This window comes from Heptranchias perlo, chromosome 9, assembly GCF_035084215.1.
Source record: "Heptranchias perlo isolate sHepPer1 chromosome 9, sHepPer1.hap1, whole genome shotgun sequence".
In the NCBI taxonomy this organism is placed as follows: domain Eukaryota; kingdom Metazoa; phylum Chordata; class Chondrichthyes; order Hexanchiformes; family Hexanchidae; genus Heptranchias; species Heptranchias perlo.
Genome location: NC_090333.1, coordinates 54,406,316 through 54,431,613, shown reverse-complemented (window position 1 = coordinate 54,431,613; position 25,298 = coordinate 54,406,316). Strand labels below are relative to the sequence as shown.

General features: G+C 42.6%; 1 protein-coding gene across 1 annotated transcript in view; it reads right to left on the bottom strand.

Moving 5' to 3' along the window:
- nmnat2 (nicotinamide nucleotide adenylyltransferase 2) overlaps nucleotides 1–25,298 on the bottom strand; it is a 275,260-nt gene that overhangs the window by 132,465 nt on the left and 117,497 nt on the right. The window contains exon 3 of the mRNA XM_067989728.1: nucleotides 21,697–21,764. Coding sequence (XP_067845829.1) covers nucleotides 21,697–21,764 — 68 coding nt within the window. The remainder of the gene's footprint in view (nucleotides 1–21,696; nucleotides 21,765–25,298) is intronic.

Below are 25,298 nucleotides of genomic sequence, written 5' to 3'. Positions count from 1 at the left end.
ACAACATTACAACTCTGATTGCTTATTATGCAGGGACATACTACAAAAGGGCACACATTCCAGCTGCAACTTATAACTGGCGTTCTTGTCACTTTGACATCTTAAAAGACACTCCATGCAAAAAATTATTTCAACACAATCTAACAATGATATATTTTCACTTCACACACACACACACTAGGAGGTAGGATAGGCAATTAGATGTCACTATTTGCTTTTGAAATTTCCAGCATCCCAACACTACTGCTCCATCTGTGAGACAAGACACCAATAGCAACTTGCATTTATATAGCGCCTTTAACGTAGTAAAACATCCCAAGGTGCATTACAGGAGCGTTGTCAAACAAAATAAGAGGATATTAGGACAGGTGACTAAAAGCTTGGTCAAAGGGGTAGGTTTTAAGGAGCGTCTTAAAGGAGGAGAGAGAGGTAGACATGCGGAGAGGCTTAAGGAAGGAATTCCAGAGCTTAGGGCTTAGGTAGATGAAGGCACGACCGCCAATGGTGGAGCAATTAAAATCAGGGATATGCAAGAGGCCAGAAGTGGAGGAGCACATAACCATTAGAAACCACTGGTTAAAGTATGATTTGTTTTAACCTTTGTCCCTGCCCTGAGACCTTTGATCCTGTCACACAATCTTTATACTTACTACTCGATTTATTAACTTTATAGAGTGAGAATTCAACACAGTTTTAACAACTATTTTGAACAGGTGGATTTACACTGAGCAGGACTTGCATGCAGTAAGCATTCTGTGCAAAAGCACATTTGGAGTGGGTACGTAGTGAAGTCTCAGGCACCATTTTTTACTGTAACCACTCGTAACATTATTGTGAAAAGGGGCATTCTCCCACACCAGAATTCTTACCCTTTGGTCTAATTATCAGGGTCTGTTTTGAAAATAGAACTGTTAAAGATTATGATCAATTTGGACACCCTCAGTTTAATTTGTTTTATTTAATTATTATTGTTTGACACTAATCACCAGTTCCAGTTTGAAGAGGGTTCAATGACTGCGTCGGTTGGGGAGCTAATTCAACGTCAACTGGCCCTCTCATTAACCAAGGGCGTTTTGGCTTCAGCTGGGTGGATATTAATTCAGTTTCTTCACAGTGGCAGGGCCAACAACTTCTCAAAACTACCCACCCCATAATACCATCATTGTTTAAACAAAGCTAATTAAAGAGCACTCAAGAATGAAAAAATGCCACGTTCCACATCAAACACATTCCCTTTTACCCTAGCTCTCTCAGACTAGAATCTAGCCGTATTATGAACTCCCCTGGTATCTCTGTCCACTCCCTTTAAGCACTTTTTAAAAAATAGTCGTGTCAGAACCGGGTGGGAGAGGTTGAGTGGAGTATGACAGGGATCAGTACTTGGACCACTGGCCTCGAAATGTGACCCTACCTAATATGCCTCAATATGGCGGGCAGGAAGCGCACAATGATTATGAGCCAGAACTATGCCATGCGCCATTTTGGTGTAGGCAAAAAAGGGCACCCAGGAACTATGCCTTTGACCCTATGCATATTCAAAAAAGGGGCTTAACGCCTGTTTGAAGCCCCCTCTCCAGGCTGGCTGTATTCAGGAAAACCAGCTCAACATGTAGCTTAACAGATGAGCCTTAAAGGGACCACTGCAAACCACAACCAATAAGGTAAGTGCTTAAAATACACTTACCTGAATGTGGAACCAGAAGGAGCAGGAGTGCTCCTTCCGACCCCACATTAAAATCACACCGGCCGCTCCTGGATACCACTCCCCCCACGCCCCACGGCTACAACACCCCCCTCCCCGATCACCGCCGCTACCTTCCCTGATCCCGATCACCACCCTGCACGATCCTGATCAACACTAACCCCCTCACTGCCACCACTACCCTCCTTCCCAATCGGCCCTCTTGCTGGTTGCTCCTCTTCACGATCGCGCCCCCCAACCCCGCCCCGGTCCCCTTTAAGACTTACCTGGGGGCCGCCGCTGGAGTCGCAGCACCAAGCTGCCTGGGGATGCCAATTAAGTGTCTGCAACCCGCCGGCTTAATGATAATGAGGCCCGAAATACAATATTACGTGCGCCTCAGGCCTATTCATTCAGGTGCAGGGATTGCTCCCTTCACTCCTGTTTTTGAGGACAGGTTTCATCTGGCATGTCCAGGTATTGGTGTGGACTGTACACCCAGATCCTGGAGTAGTGGCTCCTCAGTAAATATCTTCTCTGGTGTCTTTGTACATATACATAATAGTCCATAACAAAATGATCCTCCTCATCCAAATCTTGCAATGACAGCAGGTATGGAGAGAGCTAGAGCAGTCTGCCTGGGCTTGCTTAACAATGCAAAGTCATTTGCATGAAAATAGGATATTTGCGTAAACTGGAAGCTTGAGCCTCCAAAAAGGCTCCAAATTTTAAATTGGAAAATCAGATGGAGTTTACCTTGAGGTCCCTTGCCCAAGTTTCTGATCGTCAATGGCAGTGTACACGGCTCCGCCAGTGGCCCAGCACAATCCTTGCTCATAAAAACTGGGTACTGAATGTTTGCAACAGTAAGGAAGCCTCATAGCTGGTTCTGCAATTTCTGGGGACTTTAAGCAGAGTTTTTTTCAGTGCAACTTTTCAAGAGCATTCTACATTGACTTTTTTTTGCCCACTTTCTGTGAGATTTGGACAAAAATTCTAGCAGCTGCAGTTAAATTGGAAAACAACTGCAGCTTTGCAAGTATCAACTTTAACCTTTGGGAGGATGGGGCTGATATTTCAGTGCAGTACTGAGGGAGTGCTGCAGTGTCAGAGGTGTTGTCCTTCAGATGAGATGTGAGCCTGTCTGCCAGTTCAGGTGGATCCTATGCACTGTGAAAAAGAGCAGAAAGTTCGCTCTGTATCCTCATCAACATCACCCTCTCAAACAACACTACCAGAAAACAATTGGACTGATCATTCATCTCACTGTGTGAATAAAAATGTCTGCCACATTTGCATAGAGAACAACAGGCACTGCATCCCAAAATTATATATGAGATATGATAAGGCATTGTATAAATGCAAGTCTTTCGTTCTTGCATATGATGTGTCAAAAAAATACAAGGATAATAATTTAAAACTGAAATGTGTGCATGAGGAGAGGAGGTTGTATTGTTAATTTATGTTTGGCTATAACTCCATGAGTGAATAGTGAGAGCACTTTGAATTCACGGTGAGTCTCATTGTTAGGCACCATTTCTATGTTAAATTATTTACCACCTAATTTCTAAGCAAGGTCACCTCTTGTGACAAATTTTCAGGGTTGTTGAATAATTAGTAAATTATGCAGCCACTGACTTGGAAATATATCGCTGTTCCTTCATCGTCGCTGGGTCAAAATCCTGGAACCCCCTACCTAACAGCATTGTGGGAGAACCTTCACCACACGGACTGCAGCGGTTCAAGAAGGCGGCTCACCACCACCTTCTCAAGGGCAATTAGGGATGGGCAATAAATGCTGGCCTTGTCAGCGATGCCCACATCCCATTAACGAATAAAAAAAAACACTGCACAAATAATTTAAAAATACCGGCTACATGACTGGATTAGATGTGAAAAATGTAACTGACAGACTAAGAAACAAGTTACTTCTCACCGCTCTCATGGGAAGAGGACCCAATGAGATTGCTGAACTTTTAAAAAAATTAAATAACTAATATTAACAGGGCTGAAGAGGAGGGCTGTTTCGTTCTGTGGACTCATGTTGGGGGCAGTCACTTTATCAAAAGAAAGATGGCCTTCACCCCATGACAATCCATAATCTGTGAATCCAGCCTGACAGTAGATCTAAATTCAAATCTATGTTATTAAGGGTTAAAGGACAGCATGCAAACTCAATAAAGCACCCAATCATAACCAATTGATATACTTTCTAGTGCACACTATTCTAAATCATTTTCAGTTATTTTGGCAGTTTTAAATCAATGATACCCTAAGTAAACCAAGAATTATGTTTGCTGCAAACAGGAGTGTTTGATCATTCATTTGTTCAATATTTATAACAACATATTTTAGCTTAATTGAGCTAAATTAAGCTAAATGACAATTAGCTTAATTTAATGACAATTAAATAAAAAGTGTTGTTCAACAGTAATTTCATCTAATAAAACTTTAATGTTATGTCCAGTGTTATTTCTATCTCAACATGTCTTGCTTGAAGATCTATTGAAATAAAATGCTTGCTTTCTGTTCAGTCTCTTAAAGGGGCCTTGTCATCTTCTTGGAGAAATTTTAATTAGACCGGGATTAGTCGGAGATAGGCTGCAACAAAATTCCACCATGGAACAGTTTGAGCTTCAGTCAGTATAACATCTGCTTCAGTACAAACTGTTGCAAAACATTTTAAGAAAATGTATTTTTACAATTTATGCACCCACAATGACTGATGTGACCAGTCGCTATGCACCAACATCCCTACTTACATCAGTGCTCACAACATTCAGTGAACAAGTGCATCTTTAAGACAGCTTTCCATTCACGTCAGTGTTGATTAGAACAACAACCTCAAGAACCACTCTCAGGAATACTTCACTATAGATTGACAGGATGTGGGGCCTACTCCCACAATTCCCTAGACAGTCAGCTCCTGGTTTCAGTCATGCCGCTGCGGGTAGTTGGTATGTGAAGCCAGCCACTTCATCAGAAAAAAAAGAGCCAATTACTCTGTTTCAGTCAGAGTTTCAGTTCCTTTCACTTACCATATAGAAGCTAGGATAACCCTGCCTCTTTACGCCATTCTCTTGCATTATTGTGGTAGGAGGCTAGAAGTGGAGAGGGATTGGAAACACATCCCAATTTGGTCAATTCTGCACACCAATGAATGGAAGTGCAGAGGCACTTGAAGTAAGAAATCTCCCAAGAGTCACAGAAGAAGCAGAAACAGGTAAAAAAAATAGCCTTCCCCCACCCCCCACCTGCTGTATAAAGAGTATCACTGATCTATATTATTGAGGCGAATATAAAGGCATTCATCAAGCATGTATAGTTATGTTTTAAACATTTAAGAGTTTGGTCTATGTTATATTGTGTTAACAGTTTGCTCCATGTTGTATTGTGTTGACAGATCTCATTGTGGCTAAATAGAATTTAACCTATTTAGAGCAGATTTAAGATTATTTTCTCTTATAGAAGCTAGGATGTAATTTAGCAATCCTCAAATCTGAACCCAGCTGCAAGATCACATATCTGCCATCTAGAATTATCGTTGAGGATATGACAAAGAAAATCAGCCACCCTGTGTTTGCACGTGCAGAAAAAGCCATGAAAGTCACTAAAAAGCCAACATATTTTTGCATTTGAGAGCGATTTGTAAAGGCCTGCTTTAGGCAGCTGTTAAGTTGCCTGCCAGAAGCATGCCTCTCAGTGCAATGGCTGTACACATACACATAACTGTGCAGTCTCTGCACTGCATCATTTCGCCACAGACATCACTGCAGATTTCTTGCTCAACATTGACTAGATGTAGGAAAATTTCATTCAGGAAGTTGACAAGGATCGTTTCTATGTTAGTTCCTATATTTTGTTTTCCTCCTCTTCTCCTTTTATTATTGACTGCTTTTGGCTTCCTCCTCTACCACATGCTGTTTTATCCAACAAGAGGACAGGTGGCACTTATTTAATATTGTCATGCCAGGTGATGTTGCGAGTTCACTCGCCCTCTTATTTTCCCCACTCAGAGATCATGAAATCATTTTGTGGGAACTCAGACGCAAGGTGAGTAAAGTGAACTCACATTCTCCCATTCTGTGCTGCAATGTATTGGAGTACTAGCATACCATTCTGTGCTGCAATGTATTAACATACCTCTCATGATGTTATTTTATGTACCTAGGACAAGAAACAGCCATCAGGGCCACATACACTCCACCCATTTTTTACTGGATCCATCCCCATATATCTACCCTTTCTTCTTCCCATCTTCTGGAAGAGGCAAAAACACAGGGATCTATAACCAATTCAAGAATCCTCTGTCAAAAGTTCCTGTTCAAACTGTCACAGGTGATCTGGCAAGTCCCAGAAGGCCCCAAACCCATTGGTTATTTCCCCAAATGATTTGTCTTACCTTCTTTCTGCTGTGAGCACTTTGTTTTTCAAAAATGTATCTAATGCCTTCTTGAAGGACTGCAAGAAGTCTTCCACAGGTTGATCTCCCTGTAAGTAAAAGTTCCGGACATACAACCTCATTCCCTGCTTTCTCAATTTAAATGGATGGTCTCTAGTTCTACCCAGAATCTCCACTTCAGACACTTGTATGTTAATAATGCCCTTAATAATTTTAAATATCTGAATCACAATAAGTCTATCCCTTTCCAGCAAATGCAAACCCAAAGCATGAAGTCTATCTTCATAGCTCAATGTACGTGGGCCAGGGATCACCATGTTGCACTTCTCTGTAGCTGTTCTAGAATCACAATGTTCTGCTTGGGGTGAGGTAACCAAAATTGCACACAATACTCCAGATAAGGTCTCACCAAAGCCTTATATAATCCCATTATTGTTACCCTAGTTTTGTACTGAATAGTCCAGGCAGTACAGGCCAGGACTCTGTTCTCTTTGAATCTTCAGGGAGCAGACAATAATCATTCCCAAGTCCCTTCCTGTCACCTTTGGCATACACCCACTCATGTTAAATTCTATATCTGTATTCTGCACACCTACATGCATAACTGCAAGCATAACTCTACTGAAAGGCATTTACCAATCTTGGCCCACTTCCCCAATCTATTCAAATCCAGTTGCAATTTATTTCCTTCTTCTAGAACCTGACAGTACTGCACAATTTAGTATCATCCACAAATATAATTACTGTACTATCTATGCGCTATTCAAGATCATTAATTAATATAATAATCAGAAGGAGACCTACCATTGAACCCTGAGGTACCCTGCTAGTGACTGAACCCCATTGTAAAGCTACCCCATAAAAAATTTTGCTTTGCTTATGGTCCTTTAGCCAAGTTGTGAACCATCTCACCGTTGCATCCTGCACACCATAGGACTTAATCTTAGCATACAGTCCCTCATGAGGCACTGTATCAGAAGTATTTTTTGGAAATACAAGCAAATGATGTCTACCAGACCTCCCTGATCCACTGTTCTGGTGACTTTCTTCAAAATTTCAAAAATTGGATCATGTTTGCCAAACATGACTTCAGTTTTCTGAAATGATTTTGGCGATCTATTAAGCCTGAACTTTCTGTGACCATCGCATCTTTAATGATGCTTTCCATTAATTTCCATAACACAGAGGTTAAATTCACAGATTTATAGCTTCCAGGATGTTATTTTAATCCTTTTTTAAACAGGGACACCACATGTGCCTTCCTCCAATCATTTGGTACTTCTCCTGCTCTCAATGAGCTATTGAAAATAGGGCATCAGTCATCAACTCTGCTATTTCCTCTAGTACCTGAGTATAAATTAAATCCGGTCCTAGTGCTTTTTCCACCAGGAGCCCTTTTAGTTTAGTCTGCAGCATTTCCCTGAAGATATGCAGGCAAACTATTTGAATTTCAGTTTTATCTGCTATGCAAGGGTTAAAATCAGATACATCTGTTCAACTCTTCTACCATGCCCTTGTCATCATTCTACATAGAATTAAAGAGAAATTACAATATGGAAACATGCCATTCAGCCCAGCCAGTCAGTTGTTGTTTATCCTTTACATGAGCTCATGCTCCCCGAGTAATTCAGCAATGGTTCGATTTTATTTTCGAACCTGCCTCTGATTTCAAACAAAAAAAAAACTGCTTTCCTATTATTTTGGCTATTTTCCATTAACTTCCTCTCCAGATTCAATTCAGCTTGCTTAATTCTTCTTTTTGTTAGTGCGATTTGTTTTTTATACCTTTTCCTGTCTGGAAGACAATTACTTATTTTACAAGCTTTAAAATACCTTCTTTTAAATGCAAGTTGCCAAATAATTCTCCAAGAAGGCATTGCAGCTTCTTCTTATTATATACCCTGTTCATTTTCACAGGGATATACAAGACTTCATAACCTTTCAGGAGTTCTTTTTAAAAGTATCCCATTGTTATTGAGTTGCAATCATCATCACCCAGCTCCCTCTCAATTTAACCACCGTTAAGTCTCTTCATTCTGTAAATCAAGCCTTTTTAAATTATGGCATCAACATACTATTATCCCTAAACTTGCTAAGCTCCTATTTTAAATCTTTAAATAGAGTGGCCCAAATCAGCAAGTTGTTTGCCCACTTCTGGTTATCTATCAGTTGCGACTCATCACTGAACACTGCATCCAAGATATTATCCCCTCTAGTGATAGCCCTCACTTGATGAATTCAGAAGCAATCATTGATTGCATCAATAAATGCTTCCTGGTGGGGTGGGGGGCTCCCAACTTTTGTGACTGCCCTTCATTTGTCCACCTTATAAACGGATAATTGAAATCTTCCATCACCTTCAATGGCTACATTAGTGATTTGAATACAAAGCTGCAGATTCCCCTCCCTCACTTGGTTTGGGGATCTACAATGCAGTCCTAGACGCACTCTGGTCTTTATGATCAATTCAAGCTGCAGCCAGAGTGTTTCTCCAATATTTTCTCTCTTGTAATATACCCTCACTCTACAACTTTTATTCTGTTCCTAACAAAGATGGCCACTCTGCCTCGACCCACTCTATCTTTTCTAAACAATGTATATTCAGATATGATCAATTCAGACCCATCCTCAAAACCCAGCCATGTTTCTATGAGGGCTATTATCAGATCAGGGTTTTCAGCAGCAGCATAATTTATTCCAAATGCTTCTAATGTTTGTATAGAATCACTTGATAAATTCTTCAAGTGATGTAGTGCAATTTAGTGCTCAGATTTCATCATTTTGTGATGGGTCCAACTGAATTGATGGAATAAATTGTCACTATCATAGCACTTGTTTTGCTTCCCCATTTTTATTAACTTCATTTCACAATTCACAACACATTTTCATTTTTTTACAAACATTTCAGGGTAAACTTTCCTTTGTGGAAAATTGTGATCTGCATGTGCTTGATTTCCCAAAATGTGCGGGCGTAAGGCTCCACTTTGGGAGCACACAAGAGGGAAATTTACTCTTTCATTTTGTTTTGACCCTTAAATAACACAGAGAAAGAATTTCAGAGCAATGCACTAAGCATTCGTACAATAGCGGCCAATGGCTTTGTCTTTTATTATTTTTTTCACTGTGAAAGATGCTTAGCTGCTCTTACTGAATTTGAACACTGTAGATAAAAGACTGACCACTTTCATAAAACTTCCCTTTCATCATCTCCCATGCTTAAACAAAGAACTTCAATTCTTCAGGGTACTTCAAAGATAAAAATTACCACAATCAGTGTCATAACAGTCTGGAGATGAAAAATCTGTCTCCCAACATGCAGGAATATTTCCAGCTGGTTCCATAATGATTTGTGGGCAATTCCTTTGTCTTGTACCCATCTAGAATCCATCTGTTAAACTCTACAATATTAAAATACTTCAACTCAAACATCACTCCTTCACTCTTTATTAAGACACCTGTCAATTAGTGGCTGGAAATTTTCTGAATATTGTGCTAAGTTAAAATTGTACAGCATTTATCTTCTAAATAGCACTTATTGGATGAGAGAATGAACTCAAGGGCTTGTACACAGAATATTTATAAAGAGCCATTTGTTTTGGAAGGTGCATTTTTTGTACTCATCTTTTTTTGTTAGTACTGCAGAATGAAACCATTTCACTATATATTGGTATAATTCTTAATATCCTTGGGACATTTTAGTATGTGTTCTTGGCATGTTCTTAAAAAAAAACTTATTTTAACTAAAGTTACCAGGAACCTGACAGAGTACAGTGTTAGCAGTTCAGCTCAGGTGCTACTGCAGTGCCTCGATACAGAGTAATGCTCCCTCTACACTGTCTCCATGTGCTTTAATCTGTAATGCAGAAGTGTGAATGTTCTTATTTCCTATGCGACCCAAGTGAGATTGCCAATTTGTGCCAAATTATGGATAGTTCTGTACTGTGAATTGGTGTCAATTATGAACGGTGGGTTCAGGCAGCTCAAACTGATTACACAGGAGCAAAGTACAGGACCAAAAAAGACCTTTTCAGGCCATCTGCCAACCACAAAATTCCAAAACAAAATGCACTGTTCACTACTTATGAATGAAAGGAAGAATTTGTATTTATATAGTGCTTTTCACAACCTCCGGACGTCCGAAAGCAGTTCACACCTAATAAAGTAACTTTTGAAATGTAGGAAAGTGCAGCAGCCAATTATTGCACAGCAAGGTTCCACAAACAGCAATGATTTAAATGACCAAACCATCCAATGTTGATTGGGGGATAAATGGTGGCCAGGACACCATGAGAACTCCCCTGTTCTTCTTTGAAAAGTGCCATGGGATCTTTTACGTCCACCATAGAATCCATCAATTGGGTTTCTTACGAAATTTCTGTCCAGCTCTCTCTTGAAAGAACTTATTTTATCAGCTTTAATCACCTTCTAGGACATATAGGTCACTAGATCCATCCCACCCAGTACAGACAGGTGACTTTAAACCCATCAGTCTGGGCTGGATTCTGACTCAGGTAGCAGAAATGAAAGGATAGTCTGCTAATTCATTGCATCAACAACAACAACTTGCATTTATATTGGCCATGTGGTTGATAGTGAGGAGGAAAGCTGTAGACTGCAGGAAGATGTCAATGGGCTGGTCAGGTGGGCAGAAAAGTGGCAAATGGAATTCAATCCAGAGAAGTGTGAGGTAATGCATTTGGGGAGGGTAAACAAGGTAAGGGAATACACAATAAATGGGAGGATACTGAGAGGTGTAAAGGAACAGAGGGATCTTGGAGTGTCCACAGATAGAATATAAGAGTAGGGAGGTTATGCTGGAACTGTATAAAACATTTGTTGGGCCACAGCTAGAGTACTGCGTACAATTCTGGTCTCCACATTACAGGATAGATGTGATTGCACTAGAGAGGGTAAAGAGGAGATTTACGAGGATGTTGCCAGGACTGGAGAATTTTAGCTATGAGGAATGATTGAATAGGCTGGGGTTATTTTCTTTGGATCAGAGAGGGAGATTTAATTGAGGTGTATAAAATTATGAGGGGCCTAGATAGAGTGGATAGGAAGGACCTATTTCCCTTAGCAGAGAGGTCAATAACCAGGGGACATAGATTTAAAGTGATTGGTAGAAGGATTAGAGGGGAGTTGAGGAGAAATTTTTTCACCCTGAGGGTGGTGGGGGTCTGGAACTCACTGCCTGAAAGGATGGTAGAGGCAGAAACCCTCATTGCTTTTAAAAAGTACTTGGATATGCACTTGAAGTGCCGTAACCTACAAGGCTACGGACCAAGAGCTGGAAAGTGGGATTAGGCTGGATAGCTCTTCTCGGCTGGCACAGACACGATGGGCTGAATGGCCTCATTCTGTGGCGTAAATTTCTATGATTCTCTATAGCACCTTTAATGTAGTAAAATGTCCCAAGGCGCCTCACAGGAGCGATTATCACACAAAATTTGACACCGAGTCACATAAGGAGATATTAGGACAGGTGACTAAAAGCTTGGTCAAAGAGGTAGGGGGAAAATTGGATAGCGGTCGGTTTTGGGCGGGGTAGCGTGATCTGCTAGTACCCCACACCCGACGGACCCTACGCAGGCAGCAGGTAAACTTTGTGCTGCCTGCTACTTACCATGAAATCTCTGTGCAACCAACGCAACCCACGCTGCTGAGAGGCTGCATGAAGAATGAGGCAGTTGGCAATGGGGTGTGCACAGCGCACGTCATCAGCAGCCTGCACCTCTAAAAGGTGCAAGTGCACATTTCAAATGGCAGGTACACAGCTTACTTGGAGGAGGGAAAGTTGGCCACGAGAATAGCTGCACCGGCACGAGAGAGGGCTCCATGCTTCTCTGATGATGCTCTGGAGGCCCTGGTGGAAGGCGTAGATGAAAGGAGGGCCAGCATGTACCCACAGGGTGGCCGGAGACCCTCCAGACTGCAGCTCCGCAGGCAGTGGCTGGCTGTGGCGCAGGAAGTAAACGCCAAGAGCATTGCATCACGCACGTGGGTGCATGCCAAAAGAAGTTCAATGATTTGACACGAGTGGTCAAGGTGAGTGAAGGCAAGTGTCAGGTGGCACATCCTACCAACTGCACTACTGCTCCATGCATCACACCCACCATCACCCACCCACCAACAAACACTGCCCATCCATATGCAATGCTGCACTCGGCATGCTGCATCTCACCCGCACATAGTACCACACTTGCAGGCCACACAACCACCACTCACAAGTCACACAAACTGGCAGCTATTTGTCCATGACAGGCACATCACCCATACACCTTGCAGGAGACTTACTGACGCACTGTCCTCTGTCTTGCAGGAGAAGGTGGTGCATAACAGCAGGCAGCAGGAGGGACCTGAGGGAGGACGGGCACGTTTACACATCCTCACCCCCCCCCCCCAAGAGGAGACAGTGCTTAGGATCTCTGGGCGGGCCGTCGCTGCAGCCGTGACAATGTGCCACACTGGAGGTCCCAATGAAGGGAGTCTCTGCGTATCTAACGCTCCTTCTCCTTTTCCACATCTCCCTCCTCCCATAATCTTTTCTGACTCACGTGCTGCAGATGCTGTCAGCACACACGTCTTACATGCTCCTCTCCCCATTCCACAACTCAGCCTATTTCCCTTTGACATTGCAGATGCCCAGGAACACGTGGCGGCATCATCCGAGGAGGAGGGGGAGGGGGACACTGAAGCCACACCGTCACTCGATCTGACACTTGCTTCCACCAGCTCAGAGACTGACACGGTACGTCTTTAGAGGTTAGGTTAGAGGAGGGATCTGCACACGGTGAGACACCGAGCACAAGTACGCAGGAGCCGGGGTGGGGGGAATGGATACCACAGTGCCAGCTCGCCGGAGGGCGAGGTCGCTCACTAGTTCTGCTGCCGAGGAGTCAGATGAGAACTTTGATGGGCCAGGCTACAGAAGACGGCTGATGTGCGTACACCACCAAATGCTTGGTGCACTGGAAACGCTGCCAAAAAGCCTGCGAACAAGGAGAAGGGGCATGGAGGAGTCCAGCTCCAACTTGGCACAGGGCTTTGCGCAGAGCTTGGAGCCCATCTTTTCCCACATGGAATAGGTGGGCACCTCCATCAACACACCTGTGGAACCCACCATGATGCAGCGTCTGATGACTGATGTCACAGCTTCCATTGCGGCACAAACATCTGCCATCCAAGGCTCTCATTATAGGCCTGCTGTGCATGTCTGCATGGGTTCCTGATCGGTGTCATGGGCCACGGCGTGAGGGGATAGCCCTTGTCTCCCAGTAGCCAGCCTTTGACCTGCCGAGTCGGGTGAAAGATGGGTGGACTGCCGCATGACGAAGGCGTCGTGACTGCTCCCAGGGTAGCGGGCACGACCTCCATGATTCGATGCGTGTGGTTGAGGGAGTGGAAGCCCTTTCGGTTGACGAAGATGGCTGAGTTGATGTGCGGGGCACGCAGGGCAATATGTGTGCAGTCAATGGCACCCTGCACCGTGGGGAAGCCAGCAATGTGGGCGAACCCCCGTGCTCGCTCGTTCTGCTTGTCTCTGTGGAGAGGGAAGCTGATGAATCTGTTCCTCATGTGGTACAGTGCGTCTGTGACCTCCCTTATGCAGCAGTGCACTGCACACTGCGAGATGTTGCACATGTCGCCAGCAGCGGCCTGAAATGCTCATGAGCTGTAGAAATTCAGCGCCATGGTGACCTTCACAGCCACAGGAAATGCTGTCTTCACCCTGCTGTGAGGCTGCAGTTGTGGCCGCACCAGTTGACAGATCTCGGTTATGGCTTCCTTGGTGAACCTCAGGCGTCGGATGCTATCCTCCTCGGTCATGTTGCGGTATGAGAATTGGTCCCAGAAGGCCCTCATTGGGTAGGGCCTCCTGCTCAGTGCCCTGCGCCTCCTCGTCCTCCGTCTCCTCGCAGCTTGACCTGCGATGCGTGGCCTCTCTGCTTGCTCCCAGTCATGCTCAATGCCCAGCGGGAGCCCTAGCAGACCGCCCATGGTTGGCAGGAATGTTGTTCAAACACGGTTGTAACTTTCCGACCCGTAAGGCAGTACCTGCCAAACCGCTCTCAAAAGTAATCTAGGAACTCTCGGTAAGTATAGGGAGCTTCAAAAAACACTTCCTACTCCTCCAGCAGCCAGAAGCAATAATCCAGCAACTAACCTGCAACACCTGCATGGACCCTTTAAACAGCACTGGTGAGGGGTCCTTCAGTCACTGTAACACATGTTCAGATGGTCAGGGTTAAGACTGTGCATTGAGTTGAGCATTAAGGTTGAAAATGGTGCCTATCACTTTAAATCAGCATTGCATACTGATTGCATGCATTTTCTCCCTGCTTTACATGCTTCCAGCATTCGGTATTTGCGCATACGCTAACTCCTATACCAAGATGGTGTCCGGTACATGTCACGCTGGAAACGTGTGTGTGCATCCAAGACGCCATCTTGGATATCAGAGAGGTCGTGTAGCGCCGAAACAATGGGCGCTACACGGCCCAATTTAACGCCCGTAGGTTTTAAGGAGCGTCTTAAAGGAGGAGAGAGAGGTAGACAGGTAGAGAGGTTTAGGGAGGGAATTCCAGAGCTTAGGGCCTAGGCAGCTGAAGGCACGGCCGCCAATGGTGGAGCAATTAAAATCGGAGATGTACAAAAGGCAAGAATTGGAGGAGCGCAGAGATCTTGGAGGGTTGTAGGGCTGGAGGAGGTTACAGAGTTAGGGAGGGGCAAGGTCATGGAGGGATTTGAAAACAAGGATGAGAATTTTAAAATCGAGGTGTTCCCGGACCGGGAGCCAATATAGGTCAGCGAGCACAGGGGTGATGGATGAATGGGACTTGGTGCGAGTTAGGATACGGGCAGCAGAGTTTTGGATGAGCTCAAGTTTATGGAGGGTGGCAGATGGGGGGCCAATCAGGAGAGCATTGGAATAGTCAAGTCTAGAGGAATGATTCCAATGGCCTGGTTCCGCCTCAGACAGTGGCCAAGGAGAGGGATGGAGTCTGTGGCTTGGGAGCTGAGTTTATGGCAGCGATCGAAGACAATGGCTTCAGTCTTCCCAATATTTAGTTGGAGGAAATTTTTGCTCATTCAGTACATGATGTCAGACAAGCAGTGTGACAATCCGAGATGGTGGAGGGGTCAAGAGAGATGTTGGTGAGGTAGAGCTGGGTGTCACCAGCGTACATGTGGAACCTGACGTGTTTTCGGATGATGTCGCATGTAGATGAGAAATGAGGAGGCCAACGATAGATCCTTGGGGGATTCCAGAGATAACGGTGCGGGAGAGGGAAGAGGAGCCATTGTAGGTAATTCTCTGGCTATGACTGGATAGATAAGAATGGAACCAGGCGAAAGCAGTCCCAACCAGCTGGAAGACGGAGGAGAGATGTTGGAGGAGGATGGTGTGGTCAATCATGTCAAAGGCTGCAGACAGGTCGAGGAGGGTGAGGAAGAATAGTTTACCAAGGTCAGAGTTACACAGAATGTCATTTGTGACTTTGATAAAGGCCATTTCAGCACTGTGGCAGGGTCGGAAACCTGATTGGAGGGATTCAAACATGGAGTTGCGGGAAAGATGGGCACGGATTTTGGAGGCGACAACACGTTCAACTCAGGAAAGAACTGATTCAAGTCACATAGGCAGACTGGATATACCAGTAGTGATATAATGATTACTTCCATTAATTAATGAGCTTATGACACACCTCTCTATGGCGTATGAGCTGCTAGACTCTGTACATAACACGATTTAAATAACACTATTTAAAACAAGTTTTGACTTGTGGTATGTGCTGCAACTAATGTGTAATATAATTTTTGGGGTTCTGCTTTGTAATCAGATTAGATTCAGTGATTCTAAAAGAACTTAAAGGGGAAGGAAAGTCTAATGAGGATATGTTTTATTCAAAGTGTTCTTCAAAAATGCAGATACTGATTTCACCCTGTGTTAATGACTATCTACTGATGTCAATTCAGCACCTTCAGACTATGAGGCTCTCTAACTCTTCCAAATCAGTTTCCCTGTTGAGGTAAATTAACATTTACTGTTTAAAAGTGCATGAGTTCTCCCGATGTCCTGACTAATATTCTTCCCTCAGCCATCACCACGAAACATAGATTATCCAATCATTCATTTCATTCAGTTTGTGGGACCTTGATGTGAGCAAATTGGCTACCACGTCTGCCCATGTAACAACAGTGACTACATTTCAAAAAGTAAATTATTGACTGAAAAGCACTTTGGCACATCCTGCGGATGTGATAAGGCACAACATAAAAGTAAGTTCTTTCTTTACTTCTGGCACGATTTGAAACCTGCCTTTAATGCTTCCGCATGAAAATGCATACACAGTACAAGGCCATCAAGGGAAAGGCTGCCTGTATGCCAGATGCAATGAAATCATAAACATGCTATTTATGATTTCACAACATCTAAGGCACTAAGAAAATCTTTGCATTATGTTTCTATCAAGTTCAAACAAAAATGGTGCTCCTACTGCTTCTGGGGTCACCTAAGCACCATCTGCAACAAGTCATTGAATCTGGCCAGACACAAAACGTGCCATGCAGTACGGACTGTGCTTCTTTCAAATCAATACAATGGAATTACTGTTGCAAAGCAGCAGAAAGGTCAGCATAATTACAGATGTCATTTTGCAGGGGTCCTGGAAACTCATTTAGACAGAGCCATGCTTTCACAATACGGAGCACTGACATTTTGCTGAGTGATTTTCCTTCTGTGCTTTTTCAGAATAACGTCCTGCCACTCACTACTAACGTGGATTCAGAAACGTCTTGGCTGCTTTTACATTTCCAAGTGACTTTGTTCACAGTAACGAACTAGTAAATAAACATAATGATGAGTTGTTAGCACACAAAAAGCCTGCATCTGCTTAGCTTGCAGGACATAATTTATTGCTGGCAAGAGTTTTACATATATTTTTGTTAAATCTAATTTATTAGTTCAACTCCACAGTTGCCAGCAGTAATAGGATATGAAGCTAGAGCAATACAAGAAGCACACCAGCTCTTGAGTTTCTTCCAATACCACACAGAATTCATCATCATCATTATTATTGAACAGCAGCACCCATACCAGACAATGTGGGTTTAGATTAGTCGCAGTGTCTGGCTCGCAGCAGACTGGAATGAGGAAGTGTGTGTAAAGGACTGAATAGTTAATTATTTTACAAATCCAATTAAGTAACTGTTCAATTATCTGATTTGCAATTATTTTTCTAAGTTGAATTAGGTGTCCCAAGCAATTAAAGACTAGCGAAATAGTGACTTCCATGTACCCAGTGTCCCGATTATTCACATTTTTCACCCTCTAAGCAACTGGGAGTATCAGTATTTGTAGTATTAAAGGCTTTGTTCCAAGAAGAAATTCTGTCAGCTGGCTGATTTTGGGAGTTTTCTGTGCTAATGCCTTAATGCCAAAAGTAGACACAGCACTCTGGGGTGCGGTGGTAGAATGACTGGCGTTTTTTGGTCTTCTGACTAGAAGTCCGACTTATTTTTACACCAGCTTTCATTTTGCTCTTCTGTGACACTCAAGAAATTTATTCAAATAATATTTGGGGAGCAGGGATACTGAATACAACAAAAAGATTTGGCAAACTTCAGGGGATTTCATTTCGTTTGATAATACAGTGGTTGATACATTTGTGTTAAATTACCTTCTGTGTTAATTAACATGCATTCTGAAACAAGTTAATGACTTTGTTAAAATAGCACACAAGGAAATTTTACACACACACACACTTTGTTGTAGCTGGAACGTTTTCACCCAACGCTTTCTCTTGTGTAAACAGTTTCTTAACCGTTTCTAAATGTAGATCCCAGTATCCTGCAAATTGAAACCTGTGCCTTTACAGATAAAGGAATACACATAGAATCATAGTGGCCAAAAATCTGTAACTCGCAATCCTGGTAGTTACACCAGGAGTAGCCCCACTGGTGCACTCCAGCACTGACCCCATCATAGTTTACAGCGTCAGTGGGAGAGCAGCTAATTAGCACAGGGCATGTGGGCGCAAGAACAGTGCGAGCGCTTCCCTGGTGCCCGCCCGTCCCATGACCACATAAACCCAGCTGTTTGCCTGCTCTTGGGAGGAGGGGTTCCCAGTTCCCTGATCCTGGCCAGGTTCCCTTCTGCCCCAAGTGGTGGACAATCGAGAGTTCCCAAATTTCCTCTCATTAGGTGTTTTCGATGAACTTCATATTTGATCGTTGCCCACTTTCACATGCGTAGTCATGTCAAATGACATCGCAATTTACGACATTATTGCCTCGGCAATGTTAGATGTTAACTGCACCTGTACATAACAGGCACCCAGCCTTCTTAGGCAATGCTTAACATATTAAAACATTTATTTGGTCACAGCAATCAGTGAAACAATGTAGGAACGACACTTCCACAGCAGCGGATTTCCAAATATTTAATCGGAAACACCAACATATTTTCATTCTGGGAGGTTGCCTGATCCTTTAAGTTGCCACAGGCCTACAACAGCAATTATCTGCCACCCTCCCCCAAGTGCCGAGCTCCAAAGTGCAGGCAATAAAACCGCAGAGAGCCCACCAAAAATATGGTAATGGCCCAGACGCTGGAAAATTCACCAGGGTGAACACTAACTAGCACTAACTAGTTTGATTAGGCTGGTGAGAAAAATCCCAGCCAGCTTCTATTTACGACCGGTGTTCCTTAGTTATGTTAGGTGATGTAGTTATAAAACAATCACACCAAAGAAATGCCATCACGTGATCTGAATAATGGTGGTGAATGTATACGCGTGTGTTCAGACGCACGTGTGTCAGAGAGAATGGAAATGTTAGGATTTTACTAGTCAGCAATTAAATTTGCAGTGCAGCACACATTTACTATGACCTCACATACTAATCAGTATCTACCTACATTACATCAGTTAGCAACTCAAATTCACCTATACACACAAACAGAAATTAAGTAATCAGGTAATATGATCAAGTTCTATTGACTGTAGGAGCTGCATTATAACATTCCACATGCAAAGGATACCGAGAGGGTTAAATTTGGTAACCCCCAAATCCGGGTGTGGGGGTCGTGGTGTGCCGTTAACCTGCGCCCAGTCATTCCGACGCAGGCTGCATGTGAGATTTGTGCTGCCTTGTCATTTACCTGATTCCGGCTTGAGCAGCCAGGCCTAGCTGCGATGTTTCAATGACTTCTCACCAGCAGGGCGGGCCCGATATCGCGTGTGTGCCTCGCACCTCTTAAAGGCAGCCTGCACCTCTTAAAGGCAGCCTGCACCTCTTATGTGCAAAATATAAGACATGGGGTCTGCACGGAGCCTGAACGGAGATCAGACATCGCACACGTAAAACACATTACATCAGTTAGCAACTCAAATTCACCTATACACACAAACAGAAATTAAGTAATCAGGTAATATGATCAAGTTCTATTGACTGTAGGAGCTGCATTATAACATTCCACACGCTAAGGATACCGAGGGGGTCCCCACGTTTACAAACTGATGAGTTATGTTAAAACATTGAATAAAGGTTGCGTGCTACTCAATCCCACATCCTCCAATCTGCTCGCCAGACCTCACCAATCTGCCGATCTGAGTTTGTATCAGGCCTACGAGAGAGCATGCACCAAGGTTCTTCGCTGATGCACTAGTGGCGTTAGTGCAAGAGGAAGACAGAAGGAGGGGCACCCTGTAACCACAGGGGGGGCATAAGGGCCTCCAGACATATGCTCAATAGGCAGTGGGAGGCCGCTGGGGACAAAGTCAATGCCAGGCGCATAGCACAATGAACATGGATGCAGTGCAGGAAGAAGTTCAATGATTTGACACAAGTGGTCAAGGTGAGTGAGGTCAACTGTCAAGTGGTGTCTCCTATCAACTGCACCACGCACTACACCCCCCATCACCCACCTACCAACAAACTCTTCCAATCAGTATTCAACTCTTCCAATCAGATGCTTCCTCTCACCCTCACACATTACCGCTGTTGCAAGCCGCACACCCACAACTCACAGGTCACACACACTGGCAGCTATTCAACTATGACAGGCACATCATCCAAACATCCTGCAGACACTCACCGACACACGTCCCGCTTTCTTACAGGAGAAGGTGGTGTAAAACAGGAGGGAGCAAGTGGCAGTGGCATTTAGCCCCTCAAGCCTGTTCAGCCATTCAATGAGATCATGGTTGATCTGTGTCCTAACTCCATATACCCGCCTTAGCCCCATATCCCTTAGTACCCATGGTTAACAAAAATCTGTCAATCTCAGATTTAAAATTCACAATTGAGCTAGCATCAACTGCCATTTGCAGAAGAGCATTCCAAACTTCTACCAACCTTTGTGTGTAGAAGCGTTTCCTAACTTCACTCCTGCAAGGCCTGGCTCTAAATTTTAGGCTATGTCCCCTAGTCCTAGTATTCACTAGTATGGGAGACCTCCAAAAACAGGTACAAACGCATCAGCAGCCAGAAGCAACAATCCAATAACTAACCTGTAAATCCTGCATGATCCTTTTAAATAGCACTGGAGGGGGGTCCTCCACACCGTCTATGGTAAATGGTATCTATCCCTTTAAATCAGGGTTACACACTGATCTAACACATATTTTCCTTACTTTACATGTTATCTGTGCGTGCTCAAACGCCTTTACCAAGATGGCGTCTGGCGCACGTCACGCTAGAGACATGCGTGCACCTTCTGGACATCATTTTGGGACCTTAAGAGGCTGGGGAGCACCTACAAAACAGGTGCTACGCGGCCGAATTTATTGCCCCATAGCTCCACACACAAAGCTGCAACTATACAGCTTCACCTCCCAACAGAAAACTCAGTGTGGGTTTTTGTCAAACAACTGTTTAAATTGAAACATATTATATAATAAAAGTAGTAGATTGTGTATTCAGTAATAAACTGCTCCTATGTATGCCATCTTCAGTGTTCAATCAGAGCCATTTAATAATTTATTAACTTGGGGGTTCTTAAATTGATTGATCCATAAAATCTCAAGCAAGAATTCGTAGAGTAATGCTCTTTTATTTCTTCCAGTATAAATTAAACTAAATCAGCTGTGGGAATTACCACAAACAATACAGTTCCCTTTGCTACATTTTCAGCACCTCTCTTTACAGAGTTTCATAGAATTTCATGGACTGGGTGTCCATCAAACTAGTCCTAACTATTGCTGTTAAAAGTCACTTAAACAATCTATTAAGTGCACTTAACAGGCTGCACAACTCAGTACCAATATAATCTGACAGAAAGGTAGAGAACATATAACAGCCACTCCTACTCGCAACATGTAGAGTGCCCTCCTCATCAGAGCACTAATTGCTAAAGCCTTTTTGTAAAAAGTTTAATTTAATTTTCCCTTCTACCTTGCTATTAAAAATAAACTGGATCTTTAATGGAAGTGCAGTTTGAAAATGCTGATCATCGTAACTCTTGCAGCACCTCTTCATATTCCAAATTAAATTTATGAAACCTTGAAGTCCAGTTGCACAAGCTAATCAGTGAAAGGGAGAGTGAGGAAAATGGAGAGAGATTCACAAACAGACAAACAGATAGGCAGGAGATGATGAGTCCATTTACCTGATCCAATCAGATGACTGAACGGCCAGCTGGCACATTGTGAGGCGGTGTCGACTGGAAACGAGGCCCTGCAATTAATAAGAGGAGAAAATGAAATATTAATAGAGATACATAATCTGAAGAATTAATTTGTGAACAGCAACAAAAAATGCCTTAAAACTTGATTATAATTGGCTTCTATGTGAGGTGCATAAGGACACAAATAACAGGGATATGAGAGCAGTTCTTGATATTTAATTTTGTGTCAGTTGAACCCTATCCCATTGAACTCAAACATTTTTTTAAAAGTTGGCTAATAATCAACTCTTTGGTGGCAAAATGAACACTTGGCTCATATCCACATTTTCAATGAAAGTGGCAGTTCAAATTCTTCTTATTCCAAAAGAAATCTGAGCTTATCAGAGAGTGGAGCAATTAAAGCAGCAGAGCTCTGGTTGGGCAGGATCAAAGCAACATAATTTGGCCAAGCTCGCATTTCTAATTATGATTAAGACTCATGATTATTGTTCAGTCCAGGTAATAATACGTGGTTATAGTACCAAAAAGATCACAATGGTTATAGTATAGTACACAGCACGTTGCATGGCTATAGTACCTGTATGATCATAATGCAGTATAGGTCACAATGAATGGTTACAGTACACAATCACAATACAAACAGTTGTTGTTTTTGTATCTTCACACTCTTTCTTTAGACAACAGTGTGAAGTAGTGGAAGGATTTGCAGGCTGATTAACAGTCTGCAACATGAATGTTCTTTCTGTGGCCATAATCACCTTTTCACCAGCTGATACGGTCCTATACAGTGGGAGGGTTTTATGGGCTCCCACAATCTATACAATGAGGTGAGACACCAGTATCACACTGGATGTCAACTCAGAATTCAGACCCAGTCTTCACAGACTAGAGTGGGTTTTGAATCCTACACCTTCTGACTGAGAGGTGGGAATGCTACCAGTAAGCCAAAGGCTTGCTCTAGCACAATGCTTATGGTATAGAACAGGTCACAATGGTTATAGTACTGGTCACAACACATGAAGTCAATTGAGGAAAAAAGTAGATGGGCTGTATAAAGGACAATAGATAAGCAACTGCCAGTTTAATGCTCAAAGTGAAATCTGCTCTGTCCCATCTCTTCATAATTTTAAATACCTCTATCAAATCACCCCTTAATCTCATCTATTCTAATGAAAACAGTCCCAATTTTTCCAAGATTCATTTTGTATTTTTATTTCCTCATACCATGCAGACACTACTGAATCTGTGCTCAATATTGTCTCAATACCCTTCGTATTGTGTAAACCCAGAACTGCACCTAGTACTTCAACTGTGGTCTTACTAAGGTTTTATATAGATTCAACATTACATCTCAAGTTTTATATTCTATACTTCTGGCCATAAAACCCATTTTTCCATTAGCTATTTTTATGGCCTTATCCACTTGAGGTGCTGCTTTTAGTGTCTTGGAGGCTGGAATCCCTCTGCCCTTCCACATCACCTAGCTTTCCCCCAAAGTATAAGTATTAATTTTTTGTTTTAAAAAACAAAATATATCACCTCACATTTAAGGACGTTGAATTCCATCTGGCACATAATTGCCCATTTCCGGCATCTTATCAATATCTCCTTGCTGCTTCCTTTGGTCCTCAGAATTATTCACTATGCCTCATATTTTAGTATGATCTGCAAATTTGGGCACTCCCTCTAGTCCTTTATCCAAATTACTGAAATACACAGTGAACAGAAATGGTCCCAGAATAGAACCCCATTTCAAACCACTCTGGGAAACTGCCCCTAATTCCCACTCTCCGTTTCTTCCCTTCTAACCACTTTTTGATCTAATTTGCTAGCTTCCCCTTAATTCCATGCCCTTTAATCGTCTCCAACAGGCTCCTATGTTTTAGGCTTTATGAAAATTCATGTACACCACATCCACTGATTTCCCCCATCCACCATATCCGTTATCTCCTCAAAGAACTCTTATCAGGTTTGTCAAGCATGATCTTCCTTTCTGAAATCCGTGTTGGTTGCTTCTAATTATTGATTCTTCATCTAGATATTTAGTAACGTCATCTTTAATTGCAGATTCAAAAATTTTCCCTACCGTAGATGTTAAACTAACTGGCCTGTAACTACTTGGGTTAGCTCTGTCTCCCCTTTTAAAAATATGTACAACAATGGTCACTGTCAAGTCCTCCAGCACACATCTACTCTCAATATAATCATGAAATATAATTTCTAGGGCCTCTGCTATTTCTTCCCTCAATTCCCTCAGGATCCTTGGATGTATCCCATCAGGTGCTAACACTTTGTGTTCTTTTAGTATAAATAAAAGTATTAAGAGAAGTTAGTTATTACAATATCTCATCTTACTTTTAACTAATTCAGAATTTACCTCCTTCCCAATATCCTTTTCTTGTAAGCACTGAAGTGAAGTTCTTGTTAACTATCCTCACCAATTTCTGCTTATCCTCTCCTCTCAGTGGTTCTACCTCACGTTTAATAATTCTCTTTTTATTGATATATTTGTAGAATACTTTACTATTAATATTTTTTTTGAGATTCTTTCCTCATACTTTCTCCTTGATTTCCTTATCCCTCTTGTAACCCCATTGCTTATTTTCTCATATTCTCTCTTATACATTCAGGAGAATGTATAAGGAATAGGAATTCAGGACAAACCTCTTTACTCAGAGAGTGGTGAGAATGTGGAACTTGCTACCACATGGAGTGGTTGAGGCAAATAGCATAGATGAATTTAAGGGGAAGGAGATAAGTGCATGAGGGAGAAAGGAATAGAAGGGTATAGTGATAGGGTGAGATGAAGTAAATAGAGTGGGAAGAGGTTTGTGTGGAATGGCCTGGTTGTGTGCCGTAAATTCTATGTAATTCTATGCAATCCATGGAATTGTGACAGTTGACCGTCTCTATTTTCATAGTATATATTTATTCTGCATCTTGGCAATCTCCTTTGCAAAGATATCCCTTTGTTGATCCACGGTCCTGTGTGCCAATTTCTCTTTCCGCCTCACCTCAGCCAGCTCACTTCTCATCTTTCTAAAACTTGCCGTATTCCAATCTGGTACCCTTGTTTTTGTACAAACGTTTTCCCTTTCTATTTGGACTTCTAACCTTATTATATTATGGTCAATACTACTGAAGTGCTCATCCATATTTAGTACAGTACATGTAACAATGCATGCACAGGTCACAATAGATGGTTATATTACTGTACAGATCACAATAGTTATAGTACAGAGCAGACCACAATCCATGGTTATATTACAGTACAGGTAACTATGTGGTTATGGTACAGTAGAGGTCACAAGGGTTATAGTACAGAGGTCACAATACATGTTTATTGTATAGTACAGGTAACAATATAGCGTTATATTACAGTACACATCACCACGTACTGGTTACAGTAGAGATCACAATGGTTATAGTATAGCACAGGTCATTGAGCAGAACAGATTACAAAGCACTGGTTATAGTACAGTACAGGTCATAATTTAGGTGTAGTCCAATGTGTTATATTCAACAGTAGCTCTTAGCAAATGGCTTTCATGATGTGGAGATGCCGGTGATGGACTGGGGTTGAC